The sequence below is a fragment of the Natator depressus genome, chromosome 2, assembly GCF_965152275.1.
Source record: "Natator depressus isolate rNatDep1 chromosome 2, rNatDep2.hap1, whole genome shotgun sequence".
Classification (NCBI taxonomy): Eukaryota; Metazoa; Chordata; order Testudines; family Cheloniidae; genus Natator; species Natator depressus.
In genome coordinates, this window is record NC_134235.1 from 86328430 (window position 1) to 86353523 (window position 25094).

Here is a 25094-nt window from a genome sequence, read left to right on the forward strand (position 1 = left end):
CAATTAAATGCCTGGTATAAGAGATGATGGGTGAGTAGCATGCCCCCCCATGTTAAAATTTAATAAAAATTGTGTCCTGCTGCACATGCATGTGTCTGTCTTCCTTTTGCTGCTGTATCCACATCAAAGGATGTAGGGTGTCCCTTGCAGGAACTCAGTTCAACTGGTCCTATCTCTGGGGTGCAGCATGGCCGGGATTGGATTGAGCACTCATCCATACCCAGTGTTTGTAATAAAATAAATTTTAAAAGGATTTTATTCAGACACCCTTGTCAGCCTCAGCTGACCGAATCTTAAAATGTTCTTCTGTAACTGATCATTCTGCAAGATCAGCCAGCTCCATTTCACTGCTGTTTAAAGCTGCACTCTTGTCAGTAAGTCCTTCAGAAAGCAGGTGGCTCCCTGCTGCTTTCTTCCATGCTCATGTTCCCAGACATGTCAGCCTGAATCATATGTAAATGGCCAGCCCACGAAATCACACAACAATATCAGCAACAGCAAAAGGCTTTGGGAAACAATGAATAAGGACTGATGCCATGAACTAATCTCAAGAGACCAAAAAAACAACCATCCAAAGTCCTCATTTGTGAGCATATTACGATAGCATAATGAATTGCTAGGGGAATTCAAGTCGGTGTTGATTGCTGATGTGCTTTGCTGCTTGTTTACTCTAGGGAAATTGATGGCTTTCATCCTGAACACTGGCTTGTGGTGCTTGTGATGCTGATGATATTTCAGACATAGCGTACTTTGCTTGGCCATGCAGATGATTAATGGAATAGCATTTATAGGCTCCTCATAAAGAAATCATATGGGGATAAACGTAAATACATATCAGTTACATCAAGCTCCATTTTATCAAAGCTCAGTGTGGTGTCTTTTGCAGGGGCCTGTAGCAAATGGAAGGCAATTAGTATTTCAGTTCCATTAGCCATCCTCCAGATATACATTAGGATCTGCATGGGAAAAACCTCAGTACTGCCCTGTACATTCAAATGTTCATCAAGGAGCCACAGGATATAAAGTGTAGGATATTTCTAAGCCATAATTTCAGATGGGCTTCTAGCTCCTCTATTTAAAGTACAGATGAGGAACCACAGGCCCCAAGAAGGGGTTGGAAAGCCAGGATATTGTACCCTGAAATAGATATGTTGTGTTAGAAATATGGAGCCAGTACTCCTTACTGTGTGTATGGGTTATATGGGAAGTGACTATCAGGATGCTTTCACTCATTAGCTGAAAGCGACATCTCCATTCCTCCACTTCACAAATGTTTCCAATTCATTTTTTCCCAGTAGTGCGTGTGTAGAAATGTCTTATTTGCAGTTGAATTGGGAGAAACAGGCCTTTTCACAAAAATATTTTAGTTGTACCATTCTCTGTCTCAGTAACTGACCAGATTGTGATTCACCCTAAAAGGGTGTGAAAGGGAGAAGACTGGGACGAATTTTCCTATCCTGTACCCTGTGCAAAGGCCATCTCCTGCTTCACTTCTTGCATTTCCTGGACACAGGGATTTTGCAAGTCTAGCACTGCTAGACTCTCCAAAAGAGATGCTGCTTCACCAGCTGCAAGAGATGAGCTGGCATGGCTGGGGACACTGCATGCTACTCCCTCCCAGTGAAGTTCTGGTGGAACTGCTACGGGGGGCCTGCCTTTCCCCAGAGATCATGGGAGATGTCAGGAAAAAATGCCTCTGGGAACTCTCAATAGCATCCTCACTCTACATCCCACTGTGTGGTTTGTGGCTTAAGCTATGGTACATATCAGTATTGATAACAGAGGACACTAAGGTTTTCATTCATGGTGAAAAAGATTTCACAGTGGCTGTGCTAAGGCTTCTATCACATCTCTGCATATAAGCTTTTATAACCCTCTCTTCCCCCACAATGCAGGAAAAGCTTCATAAAAATGTTAATACTTAGACTGTTTGTTTTTGTATCATGTTGATCATGTAAAGATATATCCACCCATTTAGCCTCTCTTCGAAGGTAATTATATTTAGTAGCTAGCCATTGGAGTCTCTGTTCTGCATGCAGAATGTTTGTTGTTGTTTTAATAAATACCCACATTTGGTGAAGTCCATGCTTCTGTTTACCCCTAAAACTCCCTTGTCTTCAGGTATTCACCATCTCTTTGTTCACATCCCTTTATAAAGTATGTTTCTCCACATTTGCTTGTCAACATTAATATACCAACAAAAGAAATATCATTATAGAAACAAGTGTTTTATAATTATCCCACGGTGATGTAAAACATTATTCTTAAATCCATCTTGTAACTATCTGTTATACTGCGGACCTGATCTCTTCTGTCTTATGCTGGTATCAATCAGGAGTGACTCAGTTTAAATATTTGGAATTACCCTAGTGTAAAACTGTTGTGAAAGAAGAATCAGCCCAATATGTTAATATTGTATTTTTCTGAAAACAAAAATATGTATAATGGATCCAGGATACTGTCTTATTTTGTCTTGTTCATTGGTGAACACACTGGTGCTTAACAAATAACAAGTGATAATAATAAATTTACCCTTTGAGATGCTAGTAAATAGCCATGGGTTTTTTTGGTGGTTTGTGTGTGTTTTTGCACACACCAGTAATCCCAATGAGGCCATTTCAACTACTGGTGTGTATGAAGCAAGTATTATTTGGCCCCTGATGTATGCTTTTTATGTGCTTTTTTTTTACATAAAGATCCCTCTCTGCATACATTACTTTCTAATAACGCAGACAGAAATTATGATGATCCATTCCAAAGCCTAGTGTCTTGGTAATCATTTATCATGGCATGTGGAACATTATTTACACAATTTATAATCAGCACTGATACTTGTGTATAATTCCCCACATATCACAGTGGGGAAAAATTGCCCTTAGGGCCAGATTTTCAAAAGCTAGCGTTCCTTTTGCAAATGCAACCATTGGGATACATCAAGTAGCTACCACAGTTACATGCAAAATACAGATGTGCTAAACTCTCGAAGGCAATTCAGAGTGGTAGCCATGTAAGCAGAAACAGAGGGTGTAGGAAACTGGAGAAGGAAAAAAATTCAGAAGGAGGGTTCCAAATCTTTCTATACCTCTTTCAACTTGTCCTTTCCTCTCACTCCTCCCTTCTGGACCTGTCTGTCGTTGAATCATTCTCTCCCTCCCTTTCTTACGGAGGTGTTATATAGATTCCAAAGCCAGAAGGGACCACTGTGGTCATTTAGTCTGATCTCCTGTATAACACAGGACATAGAACTTCCCCAAAATAATTCCTGGATCTGATCTCTTAGAAAAATATCCAATCTTGATTTTAAATTACCCTCCCTGTCAAAAATGTACACTTTATTTCCAGTCTCAATTTGTCTAGCTTCAACTTCCAGTGATTGGATCATGTTATACCTTTCCCTTCTAGATCAAAGAGCCCATTATCAAATATAAGTTCCCTGTGTAAGTTTTTATAGATGGTAATCCATAACCTTCTTTTTGTTAAACTAGATTGAACTCCTTGAGTCATCAGTATACGGCAGGGTTTCTAATCCTTTAATCATTCTTATGGTTCTTCTCTGAACCCTCTCCAATTTATCAACATCCTTCTTGAGTAGTGGGCACCGGTATTCCAACAGCAGTCACACGAGTGCCAAATACAGAGGTAAAATAACCTTTCTACTCCTACTTGAGATTTCCCTGTTTATGCATCCCAGGATCTTATTAACTCTTTTGGCCACAGCATCTCACTGGGAGCTCTTGGTCAGTTGATTATCCAACCTGACCCTCAGATCTTTTTCAGTGTCACTGCTTCCTAGGCTAAAGTTCCCCATCCCTTAAATATGGCCTAGATTCTTTGCTCTTAGGTGTGTACATTTACATTTAGCTGTATTCAAATGTGTCTTGTTTGCTTGTGCCCAGTTTACCAGGCAGTCCAGATTGTTCTATATCAGTGACCTGTCTTCTCCATTATTTACCACTCCCCCAATTTTTATGTTATCTGCAAACTCTCCTTTAGGTTTCCAGTCACAATTCCCCAATTTGGGGTTTCTCACCTTTCCCTGAGTGTTCTGCTTTTTGGGTACATCCTTTTCCCACCTCCCTTCCATTGCCCCTCTCACCCTTTCTTCACAGGACCCATCTTCTGTGTCCTTGAAAGACCCCCTAAGCTTATTTCTACAGCTTAGGTTAAAAACTCCCCAGGTACAAATTCTCCACTGTACCTTGGGTTTAAGTAATGCTGCCACCACCAAGCGATTTAACAAAGAATCAGGGAAAAGGACCACTTGGAGTTCCTCTTCCCCCAGCAATCCCCCCAAGCCCTTACACCCCCTTTCCTGGGGAGGCTTGAGAATAATATCCTAACCAATTGGTTACAAAATGATCAAAGACCCAAACCCCTGGGTCTTGGAACAATGGAAAAATCAGTCAGGTTCTTAAAGAAGGATTTTATTTTAAAAAAAAGAAAGGTAAAAATCATCTCTGTAAAATCAGGATGGAAAATACTTTACAGGGTATTGAGATTCAAACACAGAGGATTCTCCTCTGGGCAAAACCTTAAAGTTACAGAAAACAGGAATAAAAATCCCTCTTAGCACAGGGAAAATTCACAAGCAAAACAAAAGATAAACTAATCTGCCTTGCCTGGCTTACCTATACTGGTTGCAATATTGGAGACTTGGATTAAGATGGGTTGGAGAAGATGGATTTCTGTCTGGCCCCTCTCAGTCCCAAGAGAGAACCCCCACACAAACAAAGAGCACAACACAAAACCTTCCCCGCCCCCCCCAAGATTTGAAAGTATCTTCTTTCCCCATTGGTCCTGTTAGTCAGGTGCCAACCAGGCTCTTTGAGCTACTTAACCCCTTACAGGTAAGGAGGAATTCTAGGCTACCCTTAGCTGTATGTTTATGACAGCATGCTACCAACTTCTTCTGTTTAAAATAGTTCACACCACCCTTAGTCCCAGTTAGAGGATCTGGTGGTTTCTGCCCCATACTCCTTTGCATCCTGTGCCCACAGGGATGGAGCGGGGATCTTGCATTCTTCCCATACATGCACTCCTAAAGGGTGTGGGGATCCATTGGTCTTGCACTCTTCCCTCGCTCAGGCTTATGCACAACTATTTTGCCCACCCCTCCTACCCTACACACAGCTTTATGTAGTCTCATTCTGTTCCTCACCACCCTGCTTTCCACATACTCACATTCTCTTGCTCACTCAAATTTTGGGCACAGGTCCTATGGAAGGGCAGGCTGCTGCCATACCATTTCTGGGCCAGGGAGGAGGTGCTTCTGCACTAAAACAATATGCAAACTCCCTTTTCAAGCTAAATGCAGTACCTGTGCTACAGGTCAAGGTTCTCCTCCTAGTGATCCGATCTGTATCGATTATTCTCAATTTTGCATACACCCTATCACCATGGATCTGTCCAGTTTTATAAAGAGGACCGCACAAGATTCTGACTGAAGCCCGGCAGCACAACTCCTTCATTAGTTGGAGGGGACCCTAAGAGTAAGTGAGATATTCTTTTCTCCCCCCTCACTCTCCCCCCAGCAGCCAGGAGCTGATCCTCTCAAGAAAGTGAGAGACTGGAACTGATCAGAAGGTGTCACTAATGCAAAGCAGAGGGGAACAACAAGCTGGTCCTAAGACGTAGGGTCCATCTTTCTGCTCTAAACTATAACTTGTTACCATGTGGTTTTGGATTTTCATCTCTTCAGGCAGTGCTAGGTGGAGTAGACCACTTCCAAAGTCATGTTCAGCCCTACTTGCTACTTCCCCGTGGTATTGTGCTACCTGTTGGCCAGCTCGAGCTTGTCTCCCTTTCCTTGCATTTCCCACTACTGTTGCTTACAGATGAACAAGGGCTGTATTACTTTCAGGTGCATATTATAACAGTTACAGTAGTATCACACAGCATCTTCATGTTGTATAATAGCCATTTCTGTATTCAGTTTAGTGCATGGGCAGGACTAGGAGGTCTTCCACATTTTGACTTGTGCATTTGCGTTTCAAGTGTGATTAGTGTTTGTCTTAAGATTGTGCATAGAGGCCCCAACTGAGACTGGGACCCCATCATGCTAGGACACCACCTGCCTCCAAGAGTTTACAATCTAAATAAACAAAATAGGTGAGACCAAAAGCACATATATATTCAAACTCCTACACGCTATTGTAATAATCTTTGTACAAAATATGTCTTGTGAGCTATCATTTGAAAACTAATAACTCGCTGATCAATAATATCATAGTGAAACATATGTAGCAACATTATATGTAAAGCTATGAAATCCCCCTGCATTATGTTCTTAGCACATGTTCCACAGTACACAGCCCAGCCCAGGCAGAAATATCCTGAATGAAGAAATGTGTGTTCACTTCAATTTACACAGAAATAGTAAACAGGGCCCTTGAGACAATCAGGAGAAGAGAAGGCAGGAGACAAGCAAATTTGCATTTCAGCAAAAACAGGTGAGAGGAAAGAACATGGAGCCTCCTTTATCACCAGACTCCGTTTCACCTTCTTTACCGTTTGAATAAACTTTGCTTTGAGGGCAGCTAACCCTTAAAAGAATCCACTTGAAAAGTTAACTGGACTATAAAAGAAAGGGGCAGAAAACCCCAAGCAATTCTCTCTCTCTCTCCCCTTCCTTCACCCTTTTATCTAAGATGAAAAAACCAGCCCTTTGACTTTGTGGGAGAGATCCTGACCTGAGAATTTGATCAGCCATGTTGGTGGGAACACATGGTAAGGATTTTACCTAGAACCAAGTCTAGCTTGTTAAATTTTCACTACTAAAAATAATTTTATCCTTATTTCTCTTGTAACCATTTCTGACTTTAATACCTGATCCTTGAATGCACTCAAAACCCTATCTTCTTTTGTTTGTTTTATTTTTTAATCTGAACCAATCCACTGCTGTGTTTAAACTTGAATTGTATAAAGCAGCAGACTGTTGAATATTACAGGGGCAATGGACCTGTAATATCTGATCTGTCCAGGAAAGGGATGGACAGTGCAGAACATGTGTTTGGGGGAAAATTCGGGACTGGGAGTTTTTTCGGGTCATCCTGCAAGTAGTAAGCAAGGCAGGTGGAAGTCAGAGTGTGGGTGGTGTCTTGCTGACAGGCTGCTGGGGTCAGAGCTGCAACTGTACACACACACTCAGGGTGTGACTTGTAGGCTGTTGGCTGTCTGTGAGCAGCCCAGGTTGGGAGCTACAACAGCAAAGCATTGTGAGATGCCCAAGGTTGCGGGACAGGCAGTGACATAATCTCTTACTGGTCTGGATTGCATCCCAGAATGTGACAATAGCCTAAGAGTGGGGAGACAAATGGAGGCATGGAGAGGTGAAGTGACTGGCATAAGGTCACACAACAGGATGGTGGTCACAATCTACTGAGTCACATCTCCTGAGTCCTAGGCGAGAGCTCCACTCACTGGACCACATTGCCTCTCCAGCTATTGACTTCATCCAAAGGTAGATGTGTTTCCTGAATAAGATGGTGTTTGGGGGTAGGGAGGAAGGCATTGTTATCCTGGATGGACATGTGAAAAGTTTTCAAATAATAATTTTGATATTTTAAAATATTTTTGTAAAATATATTTGTTTGCAGAGGACCTTTTATCCTAGCATGACTTCATGTTAGCTATAGGGAATCATTGCATTAAGCTGGAAAGCAGATTAACTTCCTGAACATCTAAAAATATAAATTGTAGAATATCTTGTACATACAGTAGCGTATGAGTAGGTTTTAAATAGTTTTGCTGTTTGTAGCACACAAGGGATTTGGTTTAGGAGTGCATTAATTATAATCTAAAGTAGTTTAATAGCTAAAATAACCCCAATTCAATAGCCAGGGACCAAGAGGCCATGGATAGCTTTTATTTGGATTCCCACATTTTGTGTGTCCTTCGTTAGAGTTCAGAATGTGTTGTCTACCAGCTGATAGCTAGACACTAGAGTGGATTTACCTATTTAGTAGAGTTCCTTCCTCCTCTCCTATCCCATGACTGGAGCTCATGCTGTGTGTGCACATTACTGCAGTGGAGAAGCAAACCCAGAGACCTGTTCTTACTGAACTAACTGAACACGGTTCTAAATCTGGAGTAACTCTATTGAAGCTTAGAGTGTAACACTGGATTTATCCCCTATAGTTCAGAGCAGAATTTGACTGAATGGAGGTTTTGCCATTGACTTTAATGGCACCAGGATTGGGCTCCAAGGCAATCATAATCTATAAGCAGCAATTCTGCCAAGTGCCCCAAAAGGAAGCCTTGCCTCTGAGCAAGCCAGTAGGAACAATGTTGAGCTTGTGTCAGCTGGAAATTGTTCTTAGAGCACAAAAATAAATGAAAATTGTCCTGATAAAATCCTCCTGTGTAGTGAAGCTGCTGTGCTTTTAGATTTATGATTAGGGAGTATCATCCTCCTTTTCAGGCCTCATTTGAAGGCTATTTAATTTTATTGAACAAAAATAAATCTTTTCTGTCAAGTACTGTCTCTATGAAATGCTGCCACTTTCCTCCTTAAAGTGGTCAACATGCAACAGATTTTCTTTTTACACAAACATGGAGCAAGCCATTAAAGGCAGTAGTAGAGGGAAGTAGCCTAAAGTAGCTAGATTTGGGAGATGGGAGGAGTCTGAAAGCTCAGCCATGGACTGATGAGAAGGGTGGATGAGGAGGGTGCTTCTTCTTGGAATGTTATAAGTGGTTGGAATACATGAAGCAAGATGGTCAGTTTTGAATCCAGGCTATTCTGTAGTTTTGTAGCCTGTCAGCCTCTTTGCCTAATAATGGATATTATCATTTCTCTTCCAAACTTTAAGCTACAGAAGCCAAATTCCAGCTTCATATAAGTGGATGCCATTCACTTACACCCGTTGAGTTTAACCCTAAAATAGAAAATTCAGATAGAGAAACAGAACTAATGACTTTGACACCTGCTGTAAACATATAAGAAAAAGCTATTCCTTTTCCTTTGGATGGCTGAAGACTGTTGAAATTTGAAACAGTGGTAATTGTTTCATTTCTGGGTCCTTAAAAGCAATTGCCTGTGAAATGACATTAAAAAATGTATAAAGCTGTAAAGTTTTTATCAAACTTGCAAAATAAATTCAGTACTCAAGTGAGGCAGCTATTAGGCTGCCTTAAATCAAGCACTTCTGTGTATGTGACAGGCAAGGATTAGGCTCATTGCGTTATGCTGTGTTGCTTACACATATGTAGTCATCTCTTTCCCTACACTACTTTTCTGCACTGTTTCCAAAATATGTTTCATATCCATTTTGAGTAACATTCTTGGATTTCTCCCAGATCAATCAAATATAAATCACTTCTGCAGAAAGCAGGTTTTGCCACAAGGAGGAGGGGGAATAGACTTCCTTCCTTGGTGAACTTTTAACTACTGCAATTGCATTTTACTGTAAATGGCTTTGAGTAGCAAAAGCTAATAGAAAAGAGTCTGATTTTCTTTTTTAAATAATGAGTAGGAAATTAAGTCCCTGATTGCACTGAAGAATGTTCTCACTGTGTCAGTTTTATGAAGGTGGTGGTCTCTGCCAAACTGCAGGGGTTTGGGTGCAACTAGTTAATAATCGGGAATTGCTTGTATCTGTTTCAGAGCTCATTGAAGAGAAGAGGCAGCCGAGAAATGCACAAAGAAAAGAAGACATTCACACAGGTACCATTTTCAAGAATATGTGATGATTTTCATAGTCATGTGACAGTTAAATGGGGAAAACTCAAAGTCTCTCTTTACTGGGTGTTGACAGAACCACCAAAAATGTCAAACAGACCTGATTAGACTTAAATCCACTGAGACATTTCAGATAATTTAGAGGCAATTTAGGACGTGAATTTGCTTTTTAAACTGTGCAGCTCTTCAGTTTTATTCTCATCTCTGGTATCTAGACTCAGGCTAACGGTTTTCTTCAGGAAAAGAAAATCACCTTGCCTCATAAAGTAATTGGATCATAGCTCAGGGACTAACTAAATTTATACATGGTGCCAAAGTTTTTGTGATAATGAGCATTGTGGCACCAGATGGAGTTCACACACTGAAACAACACCTAATGTGTTCTGGTGTCAGAGCCCAAGGTTTGGTTTCTCATGTGAGGTGAACAACATGTGAACTTAAAAATATTTGCTTCCTCTAGCTCAGTTAACATAAAGAGGCCGTGCTATCCGCCCTCCACACTAGAATGCTGATTTTATTGAATTTCCATAGGTTGATTCTCTGCAGGAAAGCAGTCGGCCCAGATTCCTTTCCTTTTTGTGCTGACTGCAGTGGTTGAAGTCTTTTCTAGTCTCCATTCCATTAGCTATTTAATAATGCTGAGTTGGGGGTAGGGTTTCAGATCACTGTGAAGAGGAGTCAATAGCAGCATCACAGCTCCGTTGGAAAGAGAGAGATTGTACCTCCGGTTTTTCTCTCCACTTCCCCTCAGCCCCCATCTGCAAACTGAGTATATTGATGTGATTTCATCCTTATAGGTTTTTTCTAAGTTGATGGAATCTTAACATCCATTGATTTGTAATAATAATAATACACTTAGCACTTTATGTCCTCACCAGCCCCTGCTGCATGGGTAAGATGGGGGAAGGGAGATTACTGCACCAGTGGGATCTGGAAGATCTGCAGAGAACACAGGCAGACAGAATGCTGTCTCTGGGGAGCAAACGTAGGAATTCATCGGAAGCAGCCTTTGAAAGGGTGCAACGTACTCTCCTCCCAAAATGCCAATTGATGAGCAGAGACAACTGGTAACTCTCGATGGTGGGGTGAGGGCAAAATTTAAAGGTCGGGGGCACATGATCGCGCCATATGTTGCCTGTGGCCCCTCTCCCACTCCTCCTGCAGCTCCCACACCCGCTCCAAGCTGGCACCACCTTGCCTCCACTCCCTTCACAGCTCCTTCCACACTTACTCTCCCATCGCCTCCCCACTACAGGCTCAGTGCAGACCGGATCGGGCTCCAGACACCTACTGCCAAGCAGGTAACTGCAGCTGCAGGCGAGGAAGGGATGGGACTCGGAAGACTTTGCAGCGTCCCTTCTGGCAAAGCTGCGCTGTCAGCCCCATCTCTCTTCCCTGCTCCGGGTGACTCTTAGTGGAGCTCAGTGGGAGCACTAGGTACTGGTGCCTTTCCCAGGCACATCCCCCTCTGCTGCGCTCAGCCCGACTCCCAACCTGGCAGAAATCTGGGAGGGGGAGCACATGACCTCGTGTGCCCCCCTGCAGCATCATCTGTGTTGAGGATGATTGTTTAAATGATCAGCTATTTGGGGCCGGGGTTTTTTTCTACCTGTCTGTAAAGCACCTGGCAAACTATTGGGTTTATATAAATGATTATAAGCGAGGGCTTGGTCATGCCCACTTCGGGTTGTCTGGTGCTGCTGGGAGCACGAATGTTCTTTTTCCATGTGCTCAGGGAAAGCAAGAAGGTTCACAAACAGAGTATTCCTTATGCTCCCATCCCCAGCCCCTCCCCCTGCAATACCCTAAGAATAGTCAGAATTTGGTCCTATGCCTTTATAAAGAGCTTTACAAATATTTACTAACTCACTCTCACACCACCTTGGTGTGGAACAGGTAAGAAAATAGTCTAATCCCCACATTGTAGTCACAGAGAGGCTAAAGCCCAGATCCTCAAAGGTATCCTCATTGAAATAAGTGGGAGTTAGTTGCCCAAATACCTTTTGAGAGTCTGGACCTAAGTGACTTGTCCAAGACCACAAAGTGACTCTTTATGTCTCATATCCACTCTTTCCTGGAATGGTTTTACAAGCAAAGGTGACCACGAATTTAGATTCTAATAATAGATTGATGCTATCTGTGCACTTAAATATTCAGAGACTACATCAGGACCAATTTCTCACTTACTGTGTGTTCACAGTGGGAAAATATGCAGAACTGTTCCATCCTCCGCAGTGCAGACCCAGTAAATACCCTGTAAAATTATTTTTGCCTTGAAATAAAGGGAAAACAAAACAGAAGTCTTTTAGTTGTACTTCTCTACCATTAAGTGTATTGAAGAAAAAAAGTTTCTATGCAGCAGAGCTACAGAATGGAGCTACTCGGTAAATGCCAGGCAGCAGTCAAAACACAAAGGAAACAGCACAAGGTAGGAGGATTGGCACTCAGCCAGCTGCTTGGGTACTGTAGCAATGGTACCTTGTCATCAGATTTCCAATGCAATAAATGCTTAACCATCTTCTGCCTGGAAATACCCTTAAGCAGGTGGTGGTGAGGAGATGGTAGTTTGTCTCTGTTTCTCTTTGTGTCTTCCTGCCAGCAGAAGAAATACCATATTTTTGATCAGATCCTCAATCTCATGACAGAATTTACGCCAGTGGTGGGCAACCTGTGGCCCATCAGGGTAATCCACTGGTGGGCCACGAGACAGTTTGTTTACATTGACCGTCCACAAGCACAGCTGCCCACAGCTCCCAGTGGCCATGGTTCACCGTTCCCAGCCAATGGGAGCTGCGGACGGCCGTGCCTGCGGATGGTCGATGTAAACAAACTGTCTCGCATCCTGCCAGCAGATTACCCTGACAGGCTGCAGGCGGGCCACAGGTTGCCCACCACTGATTTACACTGCATAACTAATTTTTGTTTTATCCCCACCTTTTCCCTTTGAATATCTTCATGTTCTATGTTGGCCTAATTTAGATTGCATACTCTTTGGGGCAGGGTCCATCTTTGTTTCCAAATCTCTCTGAAGCTCCCTGCAAAGTTATGCTACAGGATACTAATAATCATGATCAATAATCAGTTCACAAGGATCCTTAATGGTCTCTTAAAGTCAGTGCCTAGCACTGTTAGCATTATGACACTTCTGTATTATCACTGGCTCTGCCTTTCCTATTGAGTCTGGCGTACATGCAATATTTAGGAAAGTTTCTGCATGCCAGGTGTGAGATATAACCAGACTGTGTCATAGCCCTGATTTTAACTGCTGTGATTTCAACCTCTTGTTCCTCCAGAATGTCACAAACGCTATTCCTCCCCTTCTTGTCTCTTTAGTGGTTTAAATAATGTCAATTTCAGCTTAATCCTCCTGATTTATTAATTTCCTTAATTTGCCATATTTTTTAAACCTGTGTTATCAGCATGGGTGTCCTACATACTACTACTTTAAAATTGACTTCAGCTGGTCAAGGAATCATTGATATTTCTTGTACACAAAGCTTCTGAAGGGACATGTACATGAAAGTTGGAATCTTATACTTCTGTCATGCATAGACATTACTGACAAATCTGTTCTGAGCTGAGCATTCTGTCTCCTTGGAAAAGCTCTTGAAGGATTGGGATTTTCTGTTAGCATGCATGTGAACTAGGGAAATAGCTATGTCACCTTTCCAAATGGAATCCATATTTGGTAGTTGGGATTAACATCCAGCAATTCTGTTGTCTTATATCTGTCTTTTTTCCCCATGATTTTAAATGGAAACAACTTTTATTTTTTTCGTTCTGCTTTGTCAGTTGCGAAAAAGATTGTTAGACTTACTATTATCTATCATACTTTAACACTTTAGTCAAAAGACTAATAATATTATAAGAATAATAACCAATCGTGCTTTTCTGTTGTTAAAACAACACTTAACTGTGGAAGTATTCAACTTGCATTGAGCAATGAAGTTGGACACAAGCATTAAGGGCCTGACCCAAAATCCATTGAAGTCAATGAGAATTTTTCTTTTTTTTTTTTTTTCTTTTTTTGAAGCAGACACATTCATCTTGTATTGCGTCAAGAATGGAAAAGTGACTATTGTTTATATTCTTGAAATCCAGTGCAAATTAAGTCTGAAATTCTCCTTGACCTTAATGGGAGCAGGATCAAGCCTGTACAGCTAACACCAATGAAAAAGATGTGTGTGATGTCTGAGGCTTTATAGTGTGTATGAATGAAGTTATCAACAAAAAGGAAGATACAAGAACCTGGGTAATTACACAGGAATTTCCAGAAAAACACATAGATTGCTGGGCTTGGCGGCTAAAGAAAGCAGACAAATAAGATGAATTCTATTGGATTTCAAAGAAAGCACAAAGGGAATTTCATATGGGAGCATTTATGGCTGTTTTTTTAAAAAAAAGTGGGATTGGTCTAAATTTTATTTGGTATGTTCTCAAGAATACAAATAACGGTTCTTAATTTCCTTACAGATGAATCCAGCACTGATCTAGATATAACTGTTCTTAAAAGTAAAGTCTATAATGGTGGTGATAAACTTATTGTCTGAACAAAAAAGAAAAACAATGCATTCTTTAGAGGACAAAACCCCATTCAGCAGCACCGAATAAAGATGTTTTACCCTTAAAGCCAGATTTAGCCAAATCAAGCAAAACCTTCCAGGGATTTCTGTGGGAGCTGCATGAACTTTTGTCATGGCTGAATTTGGTATTTAATTTCCAACATCTAACTGCTAGTGAAAGATGCAAGCAACTTGCAAACGTATGTGACTTCACAATCGAAGCTCTTTGTCCGTGTGCTTGTGTGTAAGAATGCAAATATATTAACACAGAGAAGGAATCTATTGTAATCACTCGCATTATAATTCTTAGTAGTTTATACCTTCTTGAATGTATTTATAAAAAATGAAAGTATTGGTGCCAGAGCAATTATGACCACTGTCTTAACCAGTCAGCTCATTTGTATTTGTTTTGATCTGTTTGATTCTGGTATTTCTGCTCATCGCTGAGCTGACTGGCAGCTTTGATTTTTTGGAGATGTATGAGTCGTTTGTTTACCTATTTCGTGTTATTACTTAGCCAGTTAATAACTTCCTTACTATTTTTTAAAAACATATCCTGCTCCCAGGGAAGCCAGTGCCAAAACTCCCACTGATTTCAGTGGAGCAGAACTGGGCCATAGTTGCCCAATTTACTCTGTTATAATTGAAATTAAATAATTAGTGTATATTTGAACAGAGGTAGTGGTAGATTATTGTAAGTACTCTAACAGATGTTGATGATGATGTAATGATGTGTACTTTAGGAATTAAACTTCCCCAGGCAGATTGAATAGTCTTAATTAGTCTTATACCAAATTTCTATCTAAATTGGGTGAAAAATTAAAATTGGCATTTCTTCTTCTGACTTTTGTTTCACTTACTGTGTGTTGTAACAAAATCGTACTTGTGAATTGTAACACAGTGGTGCCAAAACTGAAATGGAGGGTCCATAGCTTATTGTACATGTGTCCTCGTGGCCCTCCCAGCAGCGCTGACAAAACCTACAACCTCAAGAGATTATCTTTCAAAGACTGCCTTCCATAATTGTACTGATGCTGACAAATGTGTCTCTTCTGAGACCAAATGCCTACATCTCCATGACAAATAATAAAAGTGAATCATGCAAGAGAAGAGTTCATCTTAAAATTTACTTAATCTTGCCTCTTATTTCTGTGTAATACACACTGGAGTTGGGATTTAAAAATATCCCCAAAACAAAATCTCTTATTTAAGAGACTGTGCTTGCTTTAAAGTGAGGGTTTTCTAATGAGCTAGGTTTGGATTTTACAGAGGGTTAGTGCTAGGGTGACCCTATTTCCCGAAACTGAAAATGGGACACTGGGAGTGGATATAGTCCTTCCTGCCCCAGTCCTTCTCCCTCCTACTTTTTTCCATCCCCTACTCTCTGTCCCTCTCTCTGACCCACTCTGCTCCTATTTCCCTCCTCCCCTGCCCTCTCCTCACTTCTCTGCATTGAGAGAATATGAGCCATCTGGAGTCACTGTGCCAGGTTGGCCCAAGCCAGTGTCACAGAAGCAGTGCTTAATTTGTGCTGCGGCTAAGCCCTGGCACCTCTAGGCTTGGCAGGTCGTGGCCCTGGCACCTCTGGGATCCCAGCTAAAAGCCACCACTCTCCAGCCTCCCACCGCTGCCAGCAGCAGCACAGAACTAAAGGTGGCAATGCCACCGTACTATGCCACCTTTACTTCTGCGCTGCTGCTGGAGGCAGCTCTGCCTTTGGAGCTGGGCACCTGGCCAGCAGCCGCCTTTCTCCAGCTGCCCCAGCCAGTGCTTAATTTATGCCGGGGCTGAGCCCTGGCACCTCTTTCGTTACAAATTTAGCACTGCACAGATGTCACAACTTTTTTTGGCCAAACTGGGCATTTTGTCCAATTTGCTCTTGGCCGAAGATTCCTCTGCACGGTCCTAGGGTAAGAGCAAACAGGACAAATGCCCAGTTTGGCCAAAAGGTCATGATGTCTGGAACGGAGCTTAAAAAGGGGACTGTCCCAGCTAAAACAGGACGTATGGTCACCCTAGTTAGTGTATTCCTTTTCTCTGTCACCTCTGGAGAGCTGGGCTCACACATAGTGTAGGTCGCTGGTGATAGGATGGTCACATCCTATTTCCCAACTATAGCAACAACAATCGTGCGTCTCATTTTCAAGACAATTTACAAACATTTCCTGTGTCCCAAAATGTTGTGAGGATTCTTTAGTCAAAGTCTAGTGCATCCTTTTCATTATGGCAAAACAACTGCACAGTTTGTCACACTTCAGAATGTTTGATGCACTGCTGAGAAGAAGACTGAGTGGAGAAATGAGGCGCAACCTCATTCGTACAGTTAGCCTCTGCTTCATGCATGCTAAAAATTATCTAATTTATAATGAAAATGAAAAGGGAAAAAAGTTCAAACAAACTACAACACCATTTCATTTGAATCATTTTTTGTTGTTCATAAAGTTTTTGCAATCTTCTTGTCTGCAAAACACATTAACACAGTTATGCTATGATTTTTCTATTCATCTGGGAACTATGTTAATTTCACCAGGCCCAAGCCGTAAACTGTATCAACTTTATCTGTGATTTGCACAGCGTGCTCTCTCTCTCTTTTTCAATTGTATGTATGTTTAAAATTTCAAAGGAAAAAATGTGAAGATTTTGGTACTTAAACAATTGATTATGCCTTTATTATATAATAATTCTTTTGGTGGGGGCCTCTTCTTATTGGCAGGAGGACAGCGCTGACTTGAAGTGCCAGCTTCAGTTTGCCAAAGAAGAAGCAGTGCTGATGCGTAAGAAAATGGCCAAGCTGGGGAGGGAGAAAGATGAACTGGAACAGGAGCTCCAGAAGTACAAATCCATCTATGGAGATGTGGACAGTCCCCTCCCTACTGGGGAGGCAGGAGGGCCACCCAGCACCAGAGAGGCTGAGCTGAAACTTCGTCTGAAACTGGTGGAAGAGGAAGCTAACATACTGGGCCGGAAGATAGTTGAACTGGAGGTGGAGAACAGAGGTATTAAAGCTGAGATGGAGGACATGAGATGCCAATATGAGAGAGAATGTCTTAGCCGGGACCATATTTCAAGTATTCCTACCTCACCATACGGTGACTCCATGGAGTCAGCAATAGAGCTGCGCCGTCACTTGCAGTTTGTTGAAGAAGAGGCGGAGCTGTTGAGGAGATCGATCTCTGAGATTGAGGATCACAACAAACAACTAACCAATGAACTGAACAAATTCAAGTTCGAGCCCAGTCAGGAGTCCAGTTGGCTGGATGATGGTGCCTCTAAATGCAGTGGATCCCTACAAGAGGAGCTGAAATCAGCGAGGATGCAAATCAATGAACTGAGTGGAAAAGTGATGAAACTCCAGTATGAGAATCGTGTGTTGATGTCCAATGTGCAGCGCTATGATCTTGTCTCTCATCTAGGGCTGCGCACTTCAAGTCCCAGGGACAGTGATGCTGAGAGTGATGCAGGAAAGAAAGAGAGTGACAGTGAAGAGGGCCGCCCAACACAGCCAAAGAGAGAAGGACCCATTGGGGGCGAGAGTGACTCGGAAGAAGTTTATGAAAAGACGTCAGGTTTTGGGAGCGGTAAGCCATCAGAAGCTAGCGACCTCTGTTCTACTGAGTTAATGAGAGTGAAAGAGGACACCGAGTCTTTAATTAACATCAAACGAGAGGCTGAACGGCTTGAAAGGACTGTGCTCCGTCTCATCACTGACACTGATAGTTTAATTTATGATGCCAAGGTGCACATCACCAGCAGTCCTTCCTCTGAGCAGGGTTTCAAAAGTGATGGAGAGAGAGGTGAGGAAAAAAATGAACCAGAACTTCTGGACACTATCAATTCAAGGATGAAAGCTTTCCGTAAAGAACTACAGACCTTCCTGGAGAAGGTTGATCACATCGGGGAAAGCCTCAAAGAACAAATAGAAGACCTCTCCCCTTTGCCCCACCTGACAGAATCTTCCAGTTTTCTGTCCACAATGACATCCATGTCTCGAGACTCACCCATTGGTAACCTAGGAAAAGAGTTAATTACAGACTTCCAGGTAAGTGGGCTTCTTCTTTGCTTTCCCTCTGTTTGTTGTTTCTCTTTCTTGCTGGCATTGCTACTCTAGAGCTAATTTCCCACACAGCTGCTTTATGATTTCAAAATGGCAGTGTATTACAATCTAAAATGTAAAACAAACCCTTTTTTAATCTTTTTATGCTCAACTACTTTCGTTCAGCGGTGGTTCCTCATGGCAGAAAGGCTAATCCAATGAAAGCAATAGGTATCTGGGTTTTTTGTTGTCTCTAGAAGCAACATTTCCTGATGCAGATGTGATTAGTTAAAAAATCCAAAGTAAATTTTCCTGTCAAAAGCAATTAGAAGCCTTGCCAATGTAGTCAGAGTTCTTTATTGTGCTCTCTTTTAAAAGAATGAGGTGTGTTCTCAAAAGCCTTGCCAAAAAAACAAAATAAAATAAACTTTCTAAGTGATGTTTTTTGAAAAGCCTGCTTACAGCTCACTCACATAACCGAGGGGCAAGTGAGAAGCACTAGCCAGCGAAGGACTGCCTTTCGTAAAGCGTTGCCAATGGGCGCATGTCTCAACTGCCACACTGGATATAGCTTTTCTGCACAGCACAAGTAAGGAAGGAAGAGCCTTGTATCCCGTATCCTTCATGACTTGTATGCTTGCTGTTGGTTTGACTCATGCATCCTCATTGCATGCGCCTCATAACCAGTGTTTGCATTCTTTTTTCCTCTCTTTCTCTTTTTTGCTTTTCAGATGTTTCAGCCCATCATTTTGCTCATCCTCATTTTAGTTTTGTTCTCTTCACTTTCTTATGCCACTGTATTTAAGTTGTTTTTTCTGTTCACGCTTTTCTTTGTCTTGTAGTTTTTTTTCCCAGTTGTCTACCTTACCCATTTTTGTTTTCTTTATTCCCTCCTGTCCTTTGTTTTTGTTATAAACCGCCCATGCACCTAACAGTCCAAACTGAGGGATCAGATGGAGTGGCAGCTCAGCCAAGATCGTGGAGAGGAGCAAGAGATTCACCACCACCGAGCCACCACCGAGCCACACCGCAGAGCTGATGGAGACATTAAACTCTACAGGCCAGGCGACAAGGGCTGTTTCAGTCTAGAGGTCAGCACAGCAGCCCATTCTACTAACTGCCTCCTGCTGCCGTGGAGGGGACATAAATTTCAGCCACAGAAGTGTGGGGAGGGTGAACAAGTGTGGGGAGCGTGAAACACTGGAACTTTGCTGTGACGTTTTCAGCAAAAATATTTAAATATTCGTAAATTTCACAAAAGCAAATGCACTTGTTTTGGGGCTTATCACACTGCTCCCAGTAGCCTGGCTTGGTGGAAGAATAACATTTGGCTCAAGGCCCGAATAAAATAAAATACAATATGCTCTCTGGAAGGGACTTTGTGCCCTTGTGGGAGATGGCTGTGTCTTGTGCTTCCATGCCCCCAGGTTTTACTTGGATTTTAAAATTTTTGAAGGCTAGAGGTGCCCAGGATGGGGATGTATAGTGCACAGCACTGTAATTCCCAACAGGCAGCAGGACAGCATACAGTCTCAAAAAAATTAAACAGAATTGTCAGATGCTGTGGATCTGACATATTTTTATATTTGTCAAATATAAAAGCTAACACACTTTTTTTTAAATCTCCCCCACGCGGAGGCTCAAGGCATGCTTTGATCTACCAGGTTAAAATATAGTTTAAACTGATTTGGTATAAACAAAGATTGGCTACGACAGGGGTTCTCAACCTTTTTCTTTCTGAGGCCCCCCCAACATGCTATAAAAACTCCACGGCCCCCCTGTGCCACAACAACTGGTTTTCTGCATATAAAAGCCAGGGCCAGCATTAGGGGGTAGCAAACAGAGAAATTGCTTGGGGCCCCTGCCACAGGGAACCCCAGGAAGCCAAGCTGCTCAGGCTTTGGCTTCAGCCCCAGGTGGTGGGGCTCAGGGCCTTGGGCTTCAGCGCCATGCGGTGGGGCTTTGGCTTTCTGCCCTGGGCCCCAGTGGGTCTGATGCTGACCCTGCTTGACAGACCCACTTGAACCTGCTTGTGGCCCTCTGGGAGCTCCGGACCCCTGGTTGAGAGCCACTGGGCTACAACATGGTTTCTGCTTATTTTTGTAGTGTCTGGTCAATGTCCTTACCTAGACTAGCAAGTGGCATTTAAACACTGTTTTGCAGATTAACCCCATTCACACTGGCCTGCCAAACCTAGAACTGGTTTAAATGGAAATAAGGAGTCTTTAAAGGGAGCTCAGTTTAAACATGGTTCTTTAATTCTGAAGCTCCATGTAGATAAAGACCTTAAGATATACAAGAAGCAGATAATTCAATCTGGAAGAAGGAAGATGCTCCCTGTGAGAGCTGGTAATTGTGATTAACAGACAATAGGCACTAGCGAACAGAGGCAGAGCGGGAGAGGGGAGGCATGCTCCTCACTGGCTAGTGGCCAAACAGCTAAATTCCATCCTGAATTTCAAAGGCAGAGTGGCTGTCCTTCACTGAGCACAGGTAATTTGTTTTTTTACCTTCTTTCCAGCAGCTGATGGTGGTAGCATAAGAAGTATTTAATTTACAGCCTCTCCCTCTTTACCCATCAAAGGTAAACTTCAAAACAGATATCTGCTAAAACATAAATAACAGTAAGTCAGTGGTTGGGAGTCAGACTTTCTCCTTAGATGTGGAAATCTGGAAGATGAGGGAGCTGAGTCCTTTGATTCAATACGTGTCTGGAATAATTGTCCCTAGTGAGAATTTTAACAAGTATGGATCAGAAATGACTGGAGTTAATGTTCAAAATCTTTCTGTTTAAACACTCTTACCATTAGTAGTTCCCTGCTGCCTAATTTTTAACCTTCTCTTTGTATTATATCTTGTATACAAACCCTATATTTATCGAGCTACATGACTTGGGTAATTTTGGCACAAATGGTTTGCCATCTACCAAAATGAGATGTTACCTAAAGTAAACTGTCAAAAGCTGAGCAGATGGTGAGAGTAGTTTTCACATCAAGGAGACCTTAGCCTGGCACACAAAAGCAGGTAGCTATAACTGAAGGTACAAGAATATCCACTCAAAGTCCAACTGTGCTGGAGAGGCGAGTATGGATGGGACACTCATAAAAGGGACCGAGGTAAGAAGGCATTAGTGACAAGCACACTTGTTTAAATACAGTTTATTGAAGCTACAGGGAACATTACATCACACTGTCATATGTTGAAATGATTGGGTATACTGGTGGTTTGATATGCCATGAAGATCATCCAGGATTCCACGTTGGAGCTGGGCATCTACATAGTTATTGGTTTCAGAGTAGCAGCCATGTTAGTCTGTATCCGCAAAAAGAAAAGGAGGACTTGTGACACCTTAGAGACTAACAAGTTTATTTGAGCATAAGCTTTCGTGAGCTACGGCTCACTTCATCGGATGCTGTAGCTCACGAAAGCTTATGCTCAAATAAATTTGTTAGTCTCTAAGGTGCCACGAGTCCTCCTTTTCTTTTTACATAGTTATTGGTTCAATAGAGAAAAACTGGATGAAATTCTATGGCCTGTGTTATGCAGGAAGTCAGCCTAGATAATCTAATGTTCCCTTCTGGCCTTGAGGTCTATGAAAACATAAAATGGGAGCCAAATGAAGCATAAAGTTCCCCAAATGATTTTTTTTAATTGATTTTGCTTTTCCTTTCTTAAATTTATTTTCTTTGAGCCTGAGTTTGCAAAATCTGGAAGCACTAAGTCACACATTTTTTTGCCAGGTGAGTGAGCAGAAAACATAGTTTTCAAATGCAAAAAGTTATTTTTGTCATTGTAAAAAGTTGAGATGAAAAGCCAGTAAATTCATGCCCAAAAGCAGAAATGTCAAAAAGTAAACTTCTACCTACTTTTTGTTTCAGGAATGAAAATTTTCACACAGCTCCAGTAGGTGATAATGATTGGCTTTCTTCTTCTTGTGTGGCCTTTCAAAGAGATGGACATGTTTCAGTTATGCAAACAATTCTTTTGTAAGCAAGCAAGTCCATTTTTTTCCAAGCCTAATTTTAAAGGGAACGTTTCCCATGAAGTGCTGAGCAGCTTCCATTTACCCATTTCTCCTCTATAAACTATTTGAAAAATAAGCATTGTGGGAGCCTAATTGTTTGATTAAATTCAATAGATGAAGACTGCCTTATGCCTGAATCACCCTGTAGCTTAACTGTAAACATCTGCCTTTGTTTGGTCTTTGCATTGCTGTTAGTGTAACAGTATTATTAGAATGTCTTTGCATATTAAAGACTTGGGTTAGATTCACAGTCCAAGGGAAATTATTTCTTGAAATTGTCTTAAGAATGGGACTTTGTTTTCTTGCTGAAAACAAGTAGTTGAATTGCTTTGGCAGAGGGGAGGAGGCCGGCGCCCACTGAGGTGAATAGTCAATACATTACTCATGGTTTGAGCTCTGTTATGGTGGGTGGGAGAACTGGTTCTGTAAAATCCATAGGGAAAGCAAGTGAATAAACAAGAATTGTTATCCGTAAAAGAGGCAGAGGGATTAGAGAAAGTAGCACAATACCTTAAGAAGCAAATGCATAGAACAGATCAAAGATTGCAAGGCAACCTATCAGATCAGTGAAAACTGACAAATATTTCATCTGATAAATTTAATCTCTTTTTCTGTTAGTGGAATATCTATAAACAGAGTGCAATTTCCTCATATTTTTTCAAATGTAGTAGACAATTTTTCCTCCATTTTTTTTAATCTTTGGATTGGTCACAAACAGTTTGCTGTGAGTATTTGATACTCGATGTTCTAAAAGTCAAGTTGTATTGCTTAACTGAGGTTAGGCAGATAAACCACATGGTATTGCTTCTGTTTCTCAGCTGAATGAGTGCATAAGCACATCTGGCACAAATAGTCAAGCATAAATTTTAAATTTGGATTTTGTGATTACTCACATATACAACTTTCATATACTTTGCACGTACTTTCTGTGAACAAACATGGCAGGAAATTTTTGCCACTCACAGTTTGCAGGAAGTGAACACTAAAGCATAACCAAGGCAAAATCCTTTAAAAAATCTTTTTGGGTAACTTTTTCATGAGAAATGTTTTCACCAAGTTCTAGTAGTAAAGGGTAACAATGAAAGATGTTTTACGCTTAGATTTTAGAATGGACTAGTGAAAATTGCTTTATCTAGTTTTGCTATTTAGTGTCCTCATATTAAATGTAAGCAGCTATATTAAACTAATTTATGGGTTGAAATTAAATCAACCAATTGTAGGTATTTGCAAGTGAAATGTGTCACTTCATCCTTAATTCCTACTTTGTATCTACATGGGATCTTCTGTATGATCAGAGAGCTATGGTATCTGGCCACATCAGGACAGAATTTCAGTCTTTATGCTGACTGTCCTGCTTTTGTTTGTTTCAGACAGTTTCTGCATTCCTTTAAGGCAATTTTTGTAAATCCATTTGAGGGCTTTTCAGTAATATGACATTTACAATATATCCTAACCATGTGCTGAAATTTTGCACATCGTTCCCTTTTTATACTGATATAGTATTCTGTCTTCATGCATTGCATATTATTTGCACTGAACAAAAAGCCATAAAATAGAAAACATACCCATCACTTTTCAAAATTGTGGGAAGCAGAATGACAAATTGGTACGAGTTTACTGACCAATATTCCTTCTCACTAGGTATGGGGTAGTAAGAATGGTGCACTTTGATACATAGTATTCTTTTGTTCTATGTAAGATATCACTACAGATTGACAGTATAATGCCCTGAAAGACCCATTATGGTGTAAATCTTAATATCCAACGTCTAAGTGAACTCATTAGGACTTCATGTACTTTCCAAATAATGGTCCAGATTTTCAAAGGCTTCGGCTTAAATGTTTTAATAAAATCTGGCATTCTTTGTGCCAGCAAATACACAAATGGATAACTGCACAATTACCTATTCTTCTTCGAGTGCTTGTTCACGTCCATTCCACATTAGGTGTGCACGCACGGCATGCACGAGCATCGGAAACTTTCCCTTAGCAGCTTCCGGCGGGCCCCCCAAGTGGTGCCACTGTGCTCCGCATATATACCCCCACCAGCCCGACCCCCTCCAGTTCCTTCTTACTGTCCGTGGCGGCGTTGGAACAACCGCCCTCACCCCCCTCGTAGAAGAGCAGTCCCTTAGCCTTTAGAGTAGCTGTTATCAGTTCATTTTACATATAGATTGTGAACACTTAAGTGATTAGGTGCTTGGAGGCCTCTAGCACCTGCCCCGGGCCACGGGGCATGCCGCAGGCCCAAGGCTTCAAGGCTTGCGCTAAGTGCCGCAAACCTATACCAGTTAGTGACCCCCATGACTCGTGTCTACGTTGCCTGGGGGACAGACATCAAACTGAAAGGTGTAGGATTTGCAAGGCTTTCAAGCCAAGGACAAGGAAAGAGAGTCTTTTGCCTAAAGCAACTGTTGATGGAGGCTGTACTGCAGCCGCCGGGCCTGGAGCGCCCGACACCGGATCAGCCTTCCTCGGTGCGTAGTGCCCCGGAGCCGTTGGGAGACCTGGCACCGGCGAAGCACAGTAAACTCTTGGCCCCGGAGCGCCAGGCTAGGCCCTGGCATCAATTGTCCTCCCCGGTGCAGCCCCCGGCGCAGCCTAAAGGAAAGCCTGGTCGTTCCCCACACAGGAGGCTGGCACCTCCCAAGGCATCGAGCGCCGACAAGAGCAGGAAGGCCGCGGTACCGGCGCTGACACAGGCGGTCCCGTCAGCACAAGCCCCACCGAGCCCAGACCTAAGTGAGCTCAGTGCAGACGATGGGCTCGAGGGCATAACGTATCAGCCGTCTATGCC

The 25094-nt window shown here is 42.0% G+C and overlaps 1 protein-coding gene across 9 annotated transcripts in view; it reads left to right on the forward strand.

Moving 5' to 3' along the window:
* Window positions 1–25094, forward strand: part of MTCL1 (microtubule crosslinking factor 1) — a 174249-nt gene that overhangs the window by 85037 nt on the left and 64118 nt on the right. For 6 of the 9 annotated variants that reach the window (XR_012638098.1, XM_074944619.1, XM_074944625.1 and 3 more), the window contains exons 4-6: window positions 9605–9664; window positions 16955–18280; window positions 19210–19365. Coding sequence is in view for 8 of the 9 variants with exons in the window: in XM_074944619.1 (XP_074800720.1) it covers window positions 9605–9664; window positions 16955–18280; window positions 19210–19365 (1542 nt within the window). In the remaining variant the exon portion in view is untranslated. The remainder of the gene's footprint in view (window positions 1–9604; window positions 9665–16954; window positions 18281–19209; window positions 19366–25094) is intronic. The other 3 variants (XM_074944622.1, XM_074944623.1, XM_074944624.1) reach the window with 1 other exon arrangement.